Below are 20739 nucleotides of genomic sequence, written 5' to 3'. Positions count from 1 at the left end.
ACCTTACTACCTTTACATCCTTTATTCTGCTTCTCTTTCCTCAAAGCCTTTCTATATGTTAGATCTGGCTTTACTCCATGCAATTCTTTCACTGCTCTATCGCTCCGGGTCCCATCCCCCTTGCAAATTAGTTTAAACCCTCCCGAACCATGCTAGCAAACCTACCAGCAAGGATATTGCTCCCCTTTGAGTTTAGGTGCAACCCATCCAATCTGTACAGGTCCCACCTTCCCCAGAAGAGATCCCAATGGTCCAAAAATCTAAAACCCTGCCCCTTGCACCAACTCCTCAGCCATGCATTCAACTGCCATCTCCTCCAATTCTTACCATCACTATCACGTAGCACTGGCAGCAATCCTAAGAACACCACCTTTGAGGTCCTGTTCTTCAGCCTTCTGCCTAGTTCCCAAAACTCACACTCATCCCTCATCCCTTTTCCTGCCTATGTCGTCGGTACCAACATGTATCACGACTTCCCTCTCGTACCAATACGTCATGCACCCAGTCGGAGACAGGCGGAGGATGAGAGGTGACCTAAGATGATGAGAGGCATTTGACCCATCAAGTCTGCTCCACTATTTCATCATGGCTGATCCATTTTTCCTAACCTGCCAAAATCTTCTGCCTTCTCCCCACATCCCTTTATGCCCTGACTAATCAGGAATCCATCATCCTGTGCATTAGATGTACATGATCGTGTGGATAGTCAAAGGCTTTTTCTCAGGGCTGAAATGGCTAACTCGAGAGAGCAGAGTTTTAATGTGTTTGGAAGTATGTACAGAGAAGATGTCAGGGGTAAGTTTTTTTACGCAGAGTTGTGAGTGCATGGAATGGGCTGCCGGCAACGGTGGAGGAGGCTGATACAATAGGGTCTTTTAAGAGACTCTTGGATAGGTACATGGAGCTTAGAAAAATAGAGGGCTATGTGTAACCCTAGATAATTTTTAAAGTAATGTTTGGCACAGCATTGTGGCCTGAAGCGCCTCTATTGTGCTGTAGGTTGTCTATGTTTCTGTGTAGCTAACAGGAAAGAAAAGATGCCCTTTCAAAAATGCAACTAAATGCATGTGACCAGTGACTGTGCAGTGCCAGTGTTCAAATGGCATGAATTCTATTAATGTTATTTTGTACCTTACACAAAATCAAAATTTTATTAGTGATAACAGATAAAAATTAAAGATCTTAAACAGTTCCACTTGTGGTAAAGTAATAGAGATACAGTAATATTGATTAGCTATCTAGTCAAATGCAGAATTACCATTTAATGTATTTCCTAAAGGGTACATTAATCTGATGATGCAGGGTAGTGAATTTCAAAATTAATTCTGCATTCACTTTATTCAGCTGTACTCGTGGATCATTAAATCCATCCATTAAAGTGTCCTAGGTTTTCATGCCACATTTTTCCACGTGCAGTAGAATATCTATTATCCAGACCGCAGTTGTCTGCTTTTCCAGTTACTTGCAAGGATTATTGCTAATCACTATCTAGTGCGAGACATCAGTTTATCACAAAGCTGATTTTTACATCAAATTGTTTCAGATGAACCAAACATTTCAGTTTAAAATTGTAGTGCACCATCTTACTATTGAGCCATGTATTAAATTTTTGTAGCTTCATCGTGCCAGATAATAGTTCTATTGTAATAAAAACAAAATTCCAGAAATACTCAGGGAAAGGAGCATCTGTGGAAAGAAAAGAATTAAAATTTCTGTATCTACTTTAGGTGCCTAAGGAAATGTGTTTACATAGACAACTAGTTATGAGAAGTATTTTGTGCTCCTGATTTTGGACTTGTTTATGCTAATATTGTGCTACTCTTTGCAAGATTTCTCTGCAACCCCTAGTGTACTCACTGTGTTGTTTGTATAAAAGTATCCTTTTAGACCATAAGAAGGAGCACAGTTAGGCCATTTGACCCATCAAGTCTGCTCCACTATTTCATCATGGCTGATCCATTTTTCCTAACTTGCCAAAATCTTCTGCCTTCTCCCCACATCCCTTTATGCCCTGACTAATCAGGAATCCATCATCCTGTGCATTAGATGTACAAAGAAGAATTGGCCTCAAGGGACATGGTGAGAGGACAGTTTTATGGGGTTGAGTGGGATCCAGGATCAGCCATGATGAAATGCTGGAGTGGACTCAATGGGCTGAATGGCCTAATTCTGCTCCTATGTTTTATGGTCTTATGGACTTCTGGCTGTTCACCCTCCTACTTAAGAATGCTGAGACTCGATCCGAAATATGCCGGGCTCTGGCACGCAGGAGGACATATACCATCTGGGAATCTCCTTCTCGTCCACAGATCTCGTCCCTTTCCATAACTAACAAATCCCTATTACCACAGCGTGCCTCTTCTCCCCTTTTACTTCTGAGTCACAGAGGCAGACGGTGCCAGAGACTCGCCCACTGTGACTTACCTCTGTTAGGTCATTCCCTTCGACAATATCCAAAGTGTTATACCTGACGTTGAAGGGGATAGCCACAGGGGTACCCTGTACTGGCTCCTTAACCCCTTTCCCTTTCCTGACTGTCACCCAATTTCCTGTGTCCTTTACCTTGGATGTAACTACCTCTCTGTTTGTCCTATCTAACACCCCTTCAGCCTCCCGGATGATCTGGAGTTCATTCAGTTCCAGTTCCAGTTCCAGCTCCAAATCCTTAATGTGGTTTGTTGGAAGCTGCAGCTGGATGCACTTCTTGCAGCTGTAGTCGTCAAGGACACTGGAGGTCTCGCTGCCTTCCCGCAGCCTGCAAGAGGAGCATTCCACTATCCCTGCCTCTCATCCCTACTGTTCCAGCTGCACAGATATAAAACAGAGAACTAAAAAACTTGAGCTTTTCTTTCCTTTCTGAAGCTTCAAGGTCACCATTCTGAATATGTTTGCTGTAGTGACCTGCTGCAGCCTTTTCTTCTCAGGCAGTGGACCTGATTGAAGTCCTCTCCTCTCAAAACTTCCAGTATCTGGATTGCCTGCTGGTCAAAGCTCTTTTTCGCTGTACTGACCTGCTGCTGCATTTTATCCTCAGGCAGTGGACCTGACTGAAGTCCCTTCTTCTCAAACTTCCGATATATGGATTGGCTGCTGGTCAAAGCTCGTTTTGTGCAACATTCCAATAGACGATACTTGAAGCCTCTCCCTTCAGCTTTATCAGCTATTGCGTTGCTTGTAAAAAGTTCTTTAAAAAATATTAATAATTTCTTAATCATTATTCCCTGAATATTTTTACTGCTTAACTGCTTAACTCTTTAACTATTCCCAAAACATGCCATAAATATATAAACCTGCCTCCTCACATTACTGAACCACAGTATCTCAATGTGGTTTCAAAATTTGTTTCCAAGTATAGAAGCTAAAGTGTTTTGAAGTTGTCCACTCTTGATTCTTCTAACCCCAACAAGACCAGATGGTTTTTAGACATTGTGGAATCCCTTCATTTCAGCAGATTCACAGCAACAGAGTGCACACGGTGGACAGAAAAGTCAAGATCGACTCTTCACCATTGGAAAAATGACCAGTGATGCCATTGAGCAACTCCACAAATCATTGGAGACTTGCCCAGATGTGTCTGATGAGGCTGAAGATCCACAGTATCTCAAGGTAAATTATTTGGAATTGGTTAATTATTGTCACATGTACCGGATACTGTGAAAAGCTTTGTTTTGTATATTGTCCAAGTCGTTGCACAGTTCATTGAAGTTAAACAAGGTAAAACTAATAACAGTGCAAAAAACAGCTATGGAGAAAATGCAGTACAAGTAAAGAATAAGGTGCAAGGTCATGAGTTAAACTATGAGATCAAGCGTCATAAGCGTCATTTATGATGAAGTCAAGAGTCATCTTATACTTAGGAGCTATTTAATGGTTTTATAACAGCAGAAGATATTCCAAGAGTGGTGTAATATGTTTTAAACTTTTTAAATCTACATCCTGAGAAGAGAGAATGTCTGTGGTATGTGAGGTCTTAGAAAGTGCTAGCTGCTTTCCTGAGGCAGCAAGACGTATAGACAGATTCCATGTTGGGGAGGCTAGGTTCCATGATGTGCTGAGCTATGTCCTCAACTCTCTTAAATAAATATTTAGTTTGATGGACCGTTTTTATTTGGAAATGACAAAAGCAATGTGCAGACACCATGAATAAGTATTTCTTAACATGTATGTTGCTTTAAGGCTACTACTTAGAATTAGCATGAGTTTGGTTTGCTTTTGGGAAGGAACAAATGCTGTGGTTATGTCTTCTGCTTGATAAACATACACTTTTTGTAACAGTTGTAGAATTAGCTGGATAGATGCATGCTACAGCTAAAAAGTTCTACGGAAATGAACAAAAATGCTTATTGAATTGACTTTATTTCTTGCATCCTTCACATAGATGAGGAGTAAAAATCTTTATGTTACGTCTCCGTCTAAATGTACAATCATAGTAATTTATAATAAATAGAACAGTCAATGTAACGTAGAAATACACTCAGATCAGTGTGAGTTAATCACTCTGATGGCCTGGTAGAAGAAGCTGTCATGGAATATGCTATGTATCATTTCCTGGATGTAGCAGCTGGAATAGATTGTGGTTCGAGTGACTCAAGTCCCTAATGATCCTTTGGGCCCTTTTTTCTCACCAGTCTTTGTAAATGTCCTGAATCATGGGAAGTTCACAACTGCAGATGTGCTGGGCTGTCTGCACCACTCTCTGCATAGTCCTACGATTATGGGAGGTACAGTTCCCATACCAGGCAATGATGCAGCCAGTCAGGATGGTCTCAATTGTGCCCCTTTAGAAAGTTCTTAGGATTTGGGAGCTGATGCCAAACTTCCTCAACCGTTTGAGATGAAAGAGGCACTGTTGTGCCTTTTTCACCACACAGCCAGTGTGTACAGACCACGTGAGGTCCTCGATGATGCGGATGCCAAGAAACCTAAAGCTGTTTACCCTCTCAACCCCAGATTCATTAATGTCAATAGGGGTTAGCCCGTCTCCATTCCTCCTGTAATCCTTTGTTTTTGCGACATTGAGGGAGAGGTTGTTTTCTTGACACCACTGCATCAGAGAGATGACTTCTTCCTGTAGGCCACCTCATTATTGTTTGAGTTTAGACCAATCAATGTAGTATCATTGGCAAATTTAACTGCCAGGTTTGAGCTGTGGATGGTGACACAGTCATGGGTATACAGGGAGTAAAGGAGGCAACTTAGTACAGAGCCCTGAGGGGTTTCTGTGTTGAGAGCCAGAGGGGTGGAAGGGTGGTTAACACATCAAGCAATTTGTATTACCTGACCTTATTTCTGTATTGTTTGTATGCATTATTAGTAAAAGCAATGGATTCTTTGCATTCTAATAATGTGGGGTAACTTCCACAAAATCTACATTCTTTCATAGGATCAAATGTTAAATACTGTGGATCAGCGCTCCAAAACATTTCCACAAGTTTTGAGAAGGCTTGTTGCACATGAGTCTTCAAAAGATGGAAATTGAAAAATTCCGTTATTTCCTATCAAAAGTTCCACTGTGTTTTATTTAAATTGCTGTCGCTCATGTCACCCAAACCATGACTTGTTTTGTATACTAGGGAAATTAGTTTTGTATTTAACACAGAAATAAATTAAAATTGGCTACATTTGGAAATGAGAATAAGCTGGAAATCTAGGAACACTAAAAATGCTTCAATAAACTTCCAGGCCTCAGTGCTAAACCATAGTAACTTTGCATTGCCAACTTCATTGTGACATTCATTTCAATGGAAGTCTTTCCCTTTCATCCTCCTTCCCACAACCCTGCTGCACTCCTGCAAGAACCTCTTTATCCAAAAATTTAAATAACTCATCAGTCAGGGAGCCATTTAGTATGGAAAAATCCTACAAAATCCTACCTTGGCCGAACAGTGACACTGGCCGAACATCAGCGAAGTAAGGCGGAGATTTGTTCTCTGGCAGGTCTAACCTAGCCGTGAAGGTGATGTTCCATCAGTATACTACTAGACTGGATCTAGTAGTAGGATTGTGGCTAGCTAAGTCAAGGAGGTAAACATGCCTTTGCTACTTTGTAGGTTATGCCTCTTTAGGCAAAGGCTGCACCCAACGAGGACGTCTTGATGGTGTCTGTGGCAGATGAATCCAAAAGGGTCAATGGTTCAGCCACCTTGGTGGCATGCGGAGGAACCAGAGTGCTGGTCAACGGATGGCATCACTAGTCTAGGTAGTTGTCACTGCAGGGCAGCTTCCTTATCCACTAAGTCTGTTACACTCCTGTGTACCACTTAGCATCAGACTTGGAAGCCCACTGTATGGTGGGGGCATGACACCGTCTGTCTTATTACTGTGCAAGTTGTGTTGGGAGTAGAGTTTCTGGATGGTGTGTGCTGATCTTGTGGCCCATAAACGTGCCTGCAGAGTCTAAACTCTCAGCACAGTCAACATTGAAATCGATGGACAGCGGAAGAGAGAAAGAGTTTGGAATTTGAGAAGTCCTGGTGTAGTCGTACAAGGTGTTGGTAAGCCCACACTTAAGAGTATTGTGTTCAGTTTTGGTCAGCCAGCTAGCTATAAAATGGTAATATTACATTAGAAAGAATGCAGAAAAGATTAAAAAGAATGCTGCCAGGACTTGAGGGACCGAGTAAAGGGAAGAGGCTGGACAGGCTAGGACTTTTCCCTTGGTGTATAGCAGATTGAGAGGTGTATAAAATTATTAGGGGCACAGATAAGGATGAATACACTCAGTCATTCTCCCAGTATTGAGGAATCAACAACTAGAAATATAGGTTTAAGACGAAAGGGAAAAGATTTAAGAACTTCAGAAGCAACTTTTTTTTACACAGTAGATGATGTGTTGGTGGAATGAGCTGCCAGAGAAAGTACTTAAGGCAGATACAGTAATAACTTCTAAAAGATAGTTGGATGGGTACATGGATATCAAAAGTTTAGAACGAAGTTAAATCCTGGTAAATAGGACTAGTTTGGATAGCCATCTTGGTCAGCATGGGCCAGTTGGGCTGAAGGGCCTGTTTCTATGCTATGTGACTCTGAACTGCTACATATTTCTAAGGGTAACCATATAATGGCTGAAATGAATTTTCTACATTTTTTAACAAGCAATGACACTGCACTGCTAATTCAAACTTAAAACTGACCTTAGGACATAGTGCAGGATTTGCTCAGTGTATTTGCAGCACAGCCTTTCTGGCCACCCAGCAATCCCCCGATTTAATCACACCCGAATACAATGGTTAATTAACCAAATAATCGGTACATATTTGGACTGTTGGACGAAACAGTTTGCTGGGGAGAATGTGCAGATGGTGTAGGGAATTGAACCCAGGTTGCCTGCACTGTAAAGCATTGTGCTAACCACTATGCTACTGTGCCACCCTGCACATTTCCAGATGGTATTTGGGTACCCTTTTTTTGAAATAATGTTTTGTAATATTTGGAGTGAAAGGAAGAAAAGTGAAGATTTTTCTACAAAAGCCTGCTCTATATGTCAAGCAACTGGGCTTGCTGTGTTGTCTAGAAGATGTTTTGCTACTCATCCGAGAGGTTTCTTCAGTTCTGATCCATGGTGGGTAGTTTTCCGGCTTTTAAATTCTGTGAGTTGTTTAAAGGTATAGCAATCACATGAGGGCCGTTAAGAGTTGTAGAGATAATAAGAGGGTCATTACTGTTTGCATGAATGGAGGTGTAAGCTGTTGTGGTGACTGCATTGTAAGCAGCTGTTAGGTGGTGTCATACCCCACCCCCTCTGTTCAGGGATGCGTTTTCCAGTTTGACAAGGATGGCTTCTTTAATCACTCTTTCAAACCACCTGTCCTCTCTGTCCAAAAAAGACAGAGATAAAGAGCAAAGCAGATAGAAATACATAGTCATCCCATATGTAGCTGGAGTTTCCAAGAAACTCAGAAGGATTTTCACCAAACACCAAGTCCCTGTATTTTTCAAACCGGTAAACACACTCAGACAGAAACTTGTCCACCCCAAGGATCCTTTCCCAACCAGAAACAGAGCAATATTGTATATGCTAACTAATGCAGTGAGAACTGCACAGATATGTATATCGCGGGGACAAAGTAACTACACAAATAGATTGCCCAACATAGGAGGGCTAACACCTCAGGTCAAGACTCAGCTGTATATCTATGTCTAAAGGAAAATGGACACCCCTTTGATGATAACAGTGTGCACATTTTGAACAGGGAGGATAGGCGGTTTGAAAGAGGGGTTAAAGAAACCATCGTTGTCAAACTGAAAACCATCCCTGAACAGAGCAGGTGGGGTACAACACCTTCAGCTACCTACAATGCAGTCCTAACATCTCTACTCTGGTGTCTCCACAACAGTTCACACTTATATTCATGCAAAGATAAGAGTAATGACCCTCGTTACCTCTTTGACTCTTAATGACCCTCATGCGATTGTTACACCTTTAAACGTTCATAGAGTTCAAAACCTGGAAAATTATCCACCCCCCCCCCATGGATCAGAACTGAAGAAGCCTCTCGGATGAGTAGCAAGACATCTTCCAGACAACACAGCAAATCCGGTTGCCTTGATTTACTTTTGCTTGATAACTTGGATGACCGAGAACCTTCAGACAGACAGACATACTTTATTGATCCGGAGGGAAACTGGGTTTCGTTACAGTCGCACCAACCAAGAATAGTGTAGAAATATAGCAATATAAAACCATAAATAATTAAATAATAATAAGTAAATTATGCCAAGTGGAAATTAGTCCAGGACCAGCCTATTGGCTCAGGGTGTCTGACACTCCGAGGGAGGAGTTGGAAAGTTTGATGGCAACAAGCAGGAATGGCTTCCCATGACGCTCAGTGTTGCATCTTGATGGAATGAGTCTCTGGCTGAATGTACTCCTGTGCCTAACCAGTACATTATGGAGTGGATGGGAGACATTGTCCAAGATGGCATGCAACTTGGACAGCATCCGCTTTTCAGACACCATCGTCAGAGAGTCCAGTTCCACCCCCACAACATCACTGGCCTTACGAATGAGTTTGTTGATTCTGTTGGTGTCTGCTACCCTCAGCCTGCTGCCCCAGCACACAACAGCAAACATGATAGCACTGGCGACCACAGCCTCGTAGAACACCCTCAGCATCGTCCGGCAGATGTTAAAGGACCTCAGTCTCCTCAGGAAATAGAGACGGCTCTGACCCTTCTTGTAGACAGCCTCAGTGTTCTTTGACCAGTCCAGTTTATTGTCAATTCGTATTCCCAGGTATTTGTAATCCTCCACCATGTCCACACTGACCCCTTGGATGGAAACAGGGGTCACTGGTGCCTTAGCCCTCCTCAGGTCCACCACCAGCTCCTTAGTCTTTTTCACATTAAGCTGCAGATGATTCTGCTCACACCATGTGACAAAGTTTCCCACCGTAGCCCTGTACTCAGCCTCATTTCCCTTGCTGATGCATCCAACTATGGCAGAGTCATCAGAGAATTTCTGAAGATGGCAAGACTCTGTGCAGTAGTTGAAGTCCGAGGTGTAGATGGTGAAGAGAAAGGGAGACAGGAGTGTTGCAAGCACACGTACTGTGGTCTGCCAGTCAGGTAATCAATAATCCATGACACCAGGGAAGCATCCACCTGCATCACTGTCAGCTTCTCACCCAGCAGAGCAGGGCGGATGGTGTTGTACGCATTGGAGAAGTCAAAAAACATGACCCTCACAGTACTCGCCAGAGACATATTCTCTATTTATGGTTTTGGTTCAAGGTGCAACTTCTTTAATAGAAGTACTAGATAACATCAACAGTATTCCAAATTGAAACAGATTTGTGCAGATTATATGCTGTAGATTTTCTCAGGTTGTAGCATTATTAGTTATAAACCTAATCAGACTTTGTGTGTTTTTACTACAGATCTGCTTAATTAGCACACTTACTTAAAATAAAATCAAAATGCTGGAAATATTCACTTGGGCATGTAACCTTCACAGAGAGAGAATGTCTCAAGTTGAATTCTTCATCAGAACATGGAAAAGCTAGACTGATTTTTTAAGATGCAGAGAACTGGGGAATGAGAGGAGTAAAGAGAAGTCTCTGATAATGTTGAGGGTAGGAGAGATTAAATGACAAAAGGAGAGGATGACTCAAAGAGAAAGAGGGTAGTAGGACTATTTAAGAAACAAAAGATCATAGCTGTGTATCAAAGAAGATTCACTTGAAATTACCAAAGGCTATGCTAGGAATACGGAATATCTAAGAATTTAAAATTTGACATTCAACTACGAAGGGTATAATATGCCAAAACAGCTGATGTGTTAATCCTTGACCTTGCTTTAGACCACAAGACATAGGAGCAGAATTGGGCCATTTGGCCCATCGAGTCTGCTCCACTATTTCATCATTGTCGGTTTATTGTCCCTCACGATCCTGTTCTCTTGCCTTCTTCCCATAAACTTTGACCCCCTTACTAATCAAGAACTTGTCAACCTCCACTTTAAATATAGCCAATGACATAGGACAGGGACATGTAGGCACAGGGCAGAACATTTGATAAAAGAGACTACCACCTTTAATCTATTTTAACCTTCAGCAAAAAACTGTCACCACAGTTAAGTAGAGTTGTTGGTTTATTCCCTTCCCACATACAGGTACTACTTCCCCATCACTGTGACCTTCACTGTCAGTATCAGTAGATCAGTAAAAAAGGGTTAAAGGAAACGCTTTGATTATAACTAATCTATCAGCAGCTGTCTTCTGTAGCATCTATATCCAAATTTTACAATGACAAGTCTCATACAAGAAATCACATTACATTATATCTAAACCTAATTCTTGTGTTGTAGGTATTACACAAGTCTAATGTACAATGTAACTGCTGTACATTATCCTACATTGGTTCTATGAAGTGCAATTATCAGAGATAATTATCAGAGACGCCTACCAAAAGTCAAATACAAGTTAAAGATTTCCTCAGTCTGTTGGCCAAACAGTTGTTCTCTGAAGCAGGCTATTACAATATTATCCTATTGCTGAATCATCCTAGTGAGAATCCCATAATCATTTGGAAACGAACACAAATTGACAATTTCACGTAAATACTCCATTATGTGTAAGTTCAGTGGGAAAGTACCGGTAATTTCAAGCAATTCAAAGCTACATGTGCTGATCATGCTTGGTTTGACCACAACTGTCAGGCTAACTAGGTAGAAACATAACTTTCTTATGTGCTCCCTTATTTGGGAAAAGAATAACAAAAAGTGAAGTAGATGAACATCCAGCAGATTTCTCAATCACAGATCTATATCACATCATTGTAAAATGCCAAGATTGCTTTACATTTCCTTCCATTTTAAAAACTCCAAAAAGATGACCTATCTTCAAACTTTCAATTATCCAGTCTAACACGTGGAATCACATAACATCATATATAAATCTAATTACTGTGTTCTACGTATTACACAGGACTAAAACAAAGCCACAGTGAACGGTGAGACATTTAATTGCATTATCATAAAATTTTAAAAGGAACTCAGTTTACTTGTCATGTGGAGCTGAATCTCTTTCTCTTAGAATCATTCATTTGATTTGGGAAGATAATCCCAAATCCAGGCACAGCTGCCTGTGGGCCACCAAATCAGGCAGATAAATTTGCATCGTTTTAAATTTAGTACACTAGTTAATTGCAATGAATTGTTCTATAGTCCACAAAATAATAACAATTAAAATAATCTGCCTCTTAGAAATGTAATAATAGCAGATGCATCAGATAATCGACTTCCTTCATTATCATCTAATTTGCTTACACCCGCCTACAGTATTTTGAAAACCAGCAGACAGCTGTAACTGGCAGATCATAAGTAACAAATTTCCCAAATTTCCTCCTTACGTCCCCAACTCTATTCTTTACAAAGAGGAAGACTATACAAGCTGTAGGCTTGGTTACTGTGCAAAAGAAGATAGTCATTTACAATATTACAGAGCTCAAATCATGAGGTGGATTGAACCGCTACAGTTTGAAACAAAGGCTCTGTGCCAGTGTCACATAAGCAAGGGTCTCACTATTTATCCAACTTCAACCAACTAACAATTTGAAATATGTATTTGAAATGCAGAGCATTAAGTATTATTTGAAACCGATATATCTTCACAGGTCCCACTGCTAGTTCATCAGAAACAAGCACTGGCTTGGTTACTCTGGCGGGAGAAGCAAAAACCATCTGGTGGTATACTGGGTAAGAATGCCTCCCTGAAAAGTTTTAAAATGTGACCCACTTTTGAAGAGTATTCAGGAGGATATAATTTGTATCAAAGCCAAAATAAAATACTCAGTAGAAGATGTGGCACTCTTGTGACATTGCTTATCTCAGCTTAAATAATGTATTGTTTCGTAATAACAAGTGTTAGGTGGCATAATCTTCTTGTCATTTACTGCCAGGATATTTAAACTAATATCTTGAAGTAATTGAATCTATATGTTCAAAATAACTGTAGGTGAAAACTTCTGTTTGATGGTCTGTTTAAGAACTTTTACAAAATGTGCTTATCTGGTGTTTAAAGTTATTTAGCTTTTGAGGGGAAGTGAGATGTATCCACACATGTACTGTCTTAAAATTATGCATAGAACAAAGATATATGTAAAGAACTTGCCTTATTCAAACATTAGTTCAGCCAAGTTTGGACTTCTTTCAATCCAATAGCATTCTTAAGAATTGAAGTTGCTCTCATTGGAAGTAATTAAGTTTTTAACCCAATAATTGCTTTTGGAGTTGGAGATTGTTTTGTAAACAATCCTTAGCAACTATTTATTATATAAGTATTAAATCTTTATAGGTTTAGTGGTTAATGCTGCAAATTAAATATGTAGATAAATTAATTTTGGCAGAATTACAAACAATTTGTATTGGGTCCTCCAAATCCTGCAATCACTTGCTATTTCCCCATTCATAAGGGAAAGGTATTGTTTTGCTATTTGCTGGCATATAAAGCTAAAAATGAGAACTCAAGAAAATAGGAACAGGAGTAGGTCCTCAGACCTGCCCCACTATTCAATATGATCATGGCTGATCTATGCTTGCCTCAACTCCTCTCCTGTGCCAGGTCCCATAACATTGTTTCCTCAATCTTTTATCCATCTCTGCCTTGTATATCTAATGACCTGGCTTCTACTACCCAAGGGGACAGAGAATTGAGGAGATTTGCTATCATTTGAGAGAAAACAAATCCTATGCACATCAGTTTTAAATGACCAGCCCCTTATTTTGTTGCAGTTAACCCTCCTTCATTACTCTCTCCACAGTGAAAACAGATTCCTTTGGTGCTATATTTAATGTATTCCAGTAGAAAAAAGAATGATACACAGATTAGTTGCTTGCACCAAAATTTCCCCTGCCTGCACTGGAGTAGGATCTTTGTCCCTTTTTAGTAGATTTTGTCAAGTTTATATTTGCTTTCTTATTCTTACAGCAGATGACATGGGATTAGGGAAGACTCTAACAATGATTGCACTCATCTTAGCACAATGTTATAAGGAGAAAAAGAAGAAAGAGAAACAACCAGAGGAGTGGCTCTCTAAAACAGGTAAGTTGCAGAGGAAAATCGATGATTTAAAAACAAGCCTAAAAGAACACTTACTGTAGGTTACCAAATGTCATGTTAATTTTCAAAGAAAATGCCATTATACCTTCCTTAATCGACTACCATGGTGGAGCTTCTTACTTAGGAAGGTGATATTTGGTTTAGTGATGGCATCATTGTATTTGATTTAGAGGCTTATGGATTCATGCATTACACCAGAATCTGATCACCATAGACTGACACACTTCAATGTCTTAATTGATGTTTGAAGTCCTGCCTTCCCAGTGAAATGTTAAACTGACAGCTTCTGCGCAAAATATCCTGTGATGGTATTAAACTATAAGCTTGAAGTTCTTTAGGTATCCTGGTCAAAATGCTGTACTATGCAAACATGCAAATAAGCTGATACAGAGAGAGATTACTGTACATCAGAAGAAAAATATTCACTGTGTCATCTTGGCATTGTACTAACTGAATGCACGTACTTTGTGCACATGCACTTAAGTTGTTTCAGTAGATGTTTTGTCTCAGTTAAGAATGCTCACAGGTAAGCATTAAGTAAGAACTTTTGATGGTGAGCACAGAGGCATTCTATGAATCCAAACTGATATTTTAATGAAGAGAGGGGAAGCGATAAAAAGCAATTTAAACTTAACAAAAAAGAACCAACATGATAAATGTGTCTTTTTATGTCGATCTGGAGGTCATTTAAAAACCGGAATCAGCATTACTGACCATCTTTAACCAGATTAGTGGATGTAGTTTCTTTAAAAAATGTATAATTTGTTCTTTTCTATTTCGTGTGTAATAATGACAAAATAAGCAAATACTAGTGGATGGCTCATAATTTGATTTCAACTATAACTTAAATGATTTTTATTTAGGAAGGTAAGTAAAAAAATTTTTGATTTGATCATTAGATCATGGGACTATCTTTAGTTAATAATTCTGAGTTAAATTTGTCCAATTAAACATTTCCATTACCTTGGCTGTACCATAAAAGGTTGCATTAATGACTTCATTTCTTTCCATATATATTTGCTGTTGTACTTGAACAACAATACATCTGTAGCACTGAAATTGATGTTGTAAACCACTAACCAAAATATGTTTTTATTGTAGAAAGAATATACCCTGTATGTTTTTGTTGTCTGTTATTGTAGAAAATTTAGTTGTTTTTTTTGTCTTTGTTATTGACTCACAAAGCTGGTGCTATTGGAGACCAATGTACTCTCAGAGATTTATTTCACCTATATGGCAATTTAGAAATAGTCTGCTTAAACTGTTTTGTTTATAAGTTTGTCTCCATTTTACTTTACAACTTGTTTAGTAAAAATTCAAACATTTAAGTCAGATATTGTTTAAAGTTTGAACAACGCACACAAAGTACTAGAGGAACTTAGCATGTCAGACAGCATCTATGAAGGGGAAGAAACAGTCATCATTTTAGGCTGATCCCCCTTCATCAGGGTTGGAAAGGAAGGGGGCAGAAGCCAGAGTAAGAAGTAGTACAAGCAGGCAGGTAGTAGGTGAAATCAGGTGATGGAGAAGGTAGGTGGGTGGGCAGAGAGGATGAAGTAAGAAGCTGGTTGCTGGAAGGGATAAAGAGCTGTAGAAGAAGCGAGAATTTAATAGGAGAGGACAGTGATCTATGGAAAAAAGGGAAGGAAGACCAGAACCAGAGGAAGATGATGGGCAGGTGAGAATAGAAGGGGAGAGAGAGAGAGGATAACCAGAATAGGAAATGGAGAAAGAGAACAGGGAGGTGATAATCAGATTTACCGGTGGACAGAGTGAAGGTGCTTAGAGTGAAGTGGTCCACCAAAATGTGAGTTTGTTAGGATTATCTATTGTATCTGGTGCTCCCAGAGAAGTTGCCTCGACGTGAGTGAGACCCGACGCAGATTAGGCAACTGTTTCAATGAGCACCTTTGCTCTCTCTGCCACAAAAGGTTAAGATCTTCCGCTGGCTACCCTTTTCAATTCTCATTCTGACGTGTCCACGGCCACCTCTACTGACACGATGAAGCCAAATTCAGCTGGAGGAACAACACCTCATATTCTATATGATGAAAGGTGTCGGTCCTAAATGTTACTCTCTTCCCCTCCACAGATGCTGCCTGACCTACATTTTGAATCTCTTGTTTGTTACTGCTTATAGTTTGTAATGGTTTGTATTTTATTTAAACTGTAAAATATAAACAATTCTATATTCACTATTTATTTCTAGAAATGCTGAGTTTTCTTGTTTGTGTACTATTTACCCATAAAGATTCCATAATTAATTGTAGAGTGAAGTTTTCCCCCATTGCAACGTGGCATTAATATGATTTCTTGCAAATCCAAGAATTTTCAATTTCTTTTGTCATGTTGCAATTACGTTTCGCATTTCATTTAAATATCTGTTTTCCGACAGAAAATCCTCTTGCTGTCTCTAATGGAACACTCGTTATTTGTCCGGCATCTCTAATCCACCATTGGAAAATGGAAATTGAGCGGCATGTCTGTAAGAATAAACTAAGTATATACATGTACCATGGCTCAAACAGAGAGAAATCAGCAAAGGTGTGAGTACCTGTGGCATTCTTCTCCCTATTCTTAAATGCTGCATTTACTGTTGTAAAAATACTTCAGACAGCATTGTACGTTCAACTCTGTTTTTAGTGTAACACTTAGTCAACGTTTCTGAATATATTTGTTCATGATCATTATGAATTCCCTGGGTAATGAATTGATCTGAATGAATAATATGCAATTCAAGCTTTTCACTGTTATCTCAATAAATGTGGCAGTAATAAACCAATTACAATTAATTGTGTTAAGTACAATTACAGATCAGTCTGTGTTAGTATAGTAAATTAACTAAATAATTGGTAAACTGATTCTAAATGATTTTATTAACATTAGTGTAAAATTAGATTTGTTTAGTTGAAGATGCACAGTTGTGTTGATCTGTGCATATAAATTAGGCCACACAGTAGTATAATGTAGGTAATACCCCAAAAATCTATAAATACTCTTTGAGGAAAGCACTAGGCAAGGCTACTTGCCGCTTTCTCATTCCCAACTTCTGGGAATGAATAATAACACCAAGACATTTGTTTGCTCCATCAATTGAACAATAAAGCCAGTAGAAAGAAATAGCAATCTAGAAGGAATGTCTCACTTGGCTCAGGAAAGTAGACATTAAGGGACATATGGAAAGTAGAAACGAAACAAATGCTGTGACATTATTTTATTAATCATAATCCAAGCTATTGAAATTTTTCTTTAGGCTTTCAGAATTTGATGTTGTTATAACGACATATAGTCTTGTTGCAAAGGAGATCCCGGTGAAGAATGAAAAAGGAAAATGCACAGCCAAAGATGAAGAGGCGAATGTAAGTTAAACGTTATGGTTCATGATGCCATGGGTAACTTTGAAGAGAACCATCTTCTTGATGGATAACTAATTTTATGTGCACTCTTATTGCTTCTTACTAAGTCACATACTAACAGACAAAGCCTAAAAAAGTATTCACCCCTCTCCCTCGGAAGTTTTCATTTTTTTGCTGTTTTACAACATTGCTTGGATTTTATTCTTGACACTGCGAAAGTGAAAAATGATCTCTACAAAGTGATCCAAATTAATTACAAATACAAAACACAAAATAACTGATTGCATTAAGTATTCACCCCCCCCCCCTTTAATATGATACACCAAATCATCACTGGTGCAGCTGATTAGTTTTAGAAGTCACATAATTAGTTAAATAGAGATCTGTTTTTGAAGACCTGTGTGCAGTCAAGGTGTTTCATTTGATTGTAGTAAAAATACGCCTGTATCTGGAAGGTCCAACTGTTGGTGAGTCAGTACCCTGGCAAAAACTACACATGAAGGCAAAAGAACACTCCAAGCAACTCCGCAAAAATGTTATTGAAAAGCACAAGTCAGGAGATGGGTACAAGAATATTTCCAAATCACTGAATATCCTTTGGAGTACTGTTAAGTCAATCATCAAGAAATGGAAAGAATATGGCACAGCTGTAAATCTGCCTTGAGCAGGTAGTCCTCAAAAGCTGAGTGACTGTGCAAGAAGGGGACTAGTGATGGAGGCCACCAAGAGACCTATGACAACTCTGGAGGAGTTACAAGCTTCAGTGGGTGAGCTGGAAGAGACTGCACTTACAAAACTGTTGCTTGGGTGCTTCACCAGTCACAGCTTTTTGGGGAAGTGGCAAAGAGAAAGCCACTGTTGGGAAAAAAAAACTCACATGAAATCTCAGCTAGGGTTTGCCAGAAGGCATGTGGGAGACTCTGAATTCAGCTGGAAGAAGGTTCTATGGTCTGATGAAATCAAAACTGAGCTTTTTGGCCATCAGACTAAACGCTAAGTTTGGTGTAAGCCAAACACTGCACATCATCAAAAACATGTCATCCCTACCATGAAGCATGGTGGTGGCTGCATCATGCTGTGAGGATGCTTCACTGCAGCAGGCCCTGGAAGGCTTGTGAAGGTAGAAGGTAAAATGAATGCAGCAAAATACAGGGAAATCCTGGAAGAAAACCTGATGCAGTCTACAAGAGAACAGGGACTTGGGAGAAGTTTTGTTTTGCAACAAGACAGTGACCCCAAGCATAAAGACAAAGCTGCACAGGAATGGCTTAAAAATAACAATGTTAATGTCTGGAGTGGCCAAGTCAGAGCCTAGACCTCAATCCAATTGAGAATTTGTGGCTGGACTTGAAAATAGCTGTTTACTCACAATCCCCATGCAACCTGACAGATCTTGAGCAGTTCTATACAAAAGAATGGGGAAAAATTGGTGTCCAGATGTGCAAAGCTAGTAGAGACCTATCCACACAGACTCAAGGCTGTAATTGCTGCCAAAGGTGCATCTACTAAATACTGACTTGAAGGGGGTGAATACCTATGCAGTCAATAATTTTGTGTTTTATATTTGCAGTTAATTTAGATCACTTTGTACAGATCTGTTTTCACTTTGGCATGAAAAAGACTTTTTCTGTCGATCAGTGTCAAAAAAAGCCAAATTAGATCTACTGTGATTGAATGTTATAAAACAATAAAATATGAAAACTTCTGAGGGGTGATGAATACCCTTTATAGGCATCAGAAATTTTTTAAAAATTTAAACATCTGTAGAATTTTTAGTGAGATAACACTTTAAGCAACTTTAAGGAAGGGTGGATTGACTGTATTATAACTATGTTAGTAAAGGAGATAACTAAAATTTGCTTCCATATCCTAAACTCTTTTAGGATAATTCAATGAAAGTAAGTAATTTGTTGATCCTCTATATGTAACTGCGTTCCACTGAAAAATCATTTCTGCTGATATGCTGTTTTCAGTCTTCAGTTAAACCAAAATCCTCACATTCACCTCTACTGAAGATAGCTTGGTCTCGGATCATCCTGGATGAAGCTCACAACATTAAAAACCCCCAAGTTCAAACATCAATGGCAGCATGTAAACTCAAAGCTGGAAGTCGCTGGGCAATCACAGGAACACCAATACAAAACAACCTCCTGGATATGTACTCCTTGCTCAAGTAAGATGACAAGCCAGAGCAACATTCACGCTTTGTTTTTGAATTTGTTTCAAACTTTATTTGTATTATCTGCATTAGTAACTAGATTATTTCAAGTTTATCCTGGCGAATTCTCAATATGTTCTCTTCCTTTAAGCATTTTTTAAAAATATGACCCCCAAGTTATGCATTTTTGCCTTGTTAATTGAAGCTAACTATGCAGTTGAAGAAGAAGAATTGTTCATCTTTCTAAACTTTCCCTCTTTTTTCAGATTCCTTCACTGCTCCCCATTTGATGATTTTAAGCTTTGGAAGAATCAAGTCGATAATGGGACTAGGAAGGGTGGTGAACGCCTCAACATCATCACCAAAAGCCTTCTATTGCGAAGAAATAAGGACCAGCTTGACTCCAGTGGCAAGCCTCTGGTATATTGGCTGCTCAGACTTGCCAGTTTTGGAACATAGAACACTATAGCACAGTTTAGGCCCTTTGCCCACGATGTTGTGCTGATCTTTTAACCAACTCTAAAAGCCCCACCAATGTTGGGAGAGAGAGGATAAAAAGAGCAGATTTGAGCAAGGCCAGTCTTTTTCAGCTGCGCAGGCCCAGAAAGTGCCGGCACCAGAGGCCTAAACTCAGCTGGAAATAAGAAGAGGGTAGGCTTAAGCAGAGCAGCTGTTGTCAGAGTGTGCCAGTGATAGAATATGAAGGCTTTAAGAAGAGGTAAGCCTGTTCCTTTTTTAGTATAGAGTAGTTAGGATGAAACGCTCCTCCTGTCAGATGTGGGAGTTCTGGATACCTGGCGGTTTTCCTGATGACATCAACTTCAGCACCTGATTGATCGGGTCAAGGGGCTGGAGCTGGAGTTGGATGAACTCAGAATCATTTGGGTGGCTGAAGATGTTATGGACGAGACTTTTGAAGAGGTGGTCACACCCAGAGTACAGGTTTTGGACAGAAGGTGGGTGATGACCAGGAGGGGTAGGGAGATTAACAAGTTAGTCCAGGGATCTCCTGTGGCCATTCCCCTCAGCAACAAGTCCACCTCTTTGGATTCTGTGGGTGGGGATGATTCATTAGATCATGGCAGCAGCAGCCAGGTTGCTGGCACTGTGGCCAGCCCAGAGGCTTGACAGGAAAGGGTAAAGTCAGGCAGGGCAGTAGTTATAGGGGACTCGATAGGTAGGGGAACAGAAAGGAGATTCTGTGGCCACAGAATGAACACCAGGATGTTGTGTTGCCTCTCGGGTGCTAGGTCCATGATTGGAGCAGCTGCAGACTATTCTTAAGGGGGAGGGGAAACAGCCAGAAGTCATTGTGCATATTGACACCAATGACATAGGCAAAAATGGGGAAGAGGCCCTAGACAGTGAGTGTATAGAGTTAGGAAAGAGGCTACAGAGAAAGACCTCCAAGGGGTTGTAATCTCCAGATTACTCCCATTGCCACAGCTCATGTAGGTAGGACAGATGAATGAGTGGCTGAGGAGACGGTGAAGGGACAAGGTTTCAAGCTCTTTGATCATTGGAATCTTTTCTGGGGAAGGGGTGACCCATACAAGAGGGACTGGTTGTACTCGAATTGGAACAGAACCAATATCCGTGCGGAAGAAAGGCCTGGCAATCTACTTCTGTATCATACCACGAAAACCCTATGGACAATACACTATCC

General features: G+C 40.0%; 1 protein-coding gene across 2 annotated transcripts in view; it reads left to right on the top strand.

Moving 5' to 3' along the window:
- ttf2 (transcription termination factor, RNA polymerase II) overlaps positions 1 to 20739 on the top strand; it is a 76047-nt gene that overhangs the window by 27883 nt on the left and 27425 nt on the right. The window contains exons 8-14 of one of the 2 annotated variants that reach the window (XM_073045435.1): positions 3452 to 3606; positions 12115 to 12196; positions 13428 to 13541; positions 15955 to 16105; positions 16813 to 16918; positions 18889 to 19088; positions 19340 to 19493. In XM_073045435.1, coding sequence (XP_072901536.1) covers positions 3452 to 3606; positions 12115 to 12196; positions 13428 to 13541; positions 15955 to 16105; positions 16813 to 16918; positions 18889 to 19088; positions 19340 to 19493 — 962 coding nt within the window. Of the gene's footprint in view, positions 1 to 3448; positions 3607 to 12114; positions 12197 to 13427; positions 13542 to 15954; positions 16106 to 16812; positions 16919 to 18888; positions 19089 to 19339; positions 19494 to 20739 lie in introns of both variants that reach the window. The other variant, XM_073045434.1, reaches the window with a different exon arrangement.

The sequence above is a fragment of the Hemitrygon akajei genome, chromosome 5 (assembly GCF_048418815.1).
Source record: "Hemitrygon akajei chromosome 5, sHemAka1.3, whole genome shotgun sequence".
NCBI lineage: Eukaryota > Metazoa > Chordata > Chondrichthyes > Myliobatiformes > Dasyatidae > Hemitrygon > Hemitrygon akajei.
This window is presented reverse-complemented; position numbering and strand designations above follow the sequence as displayed.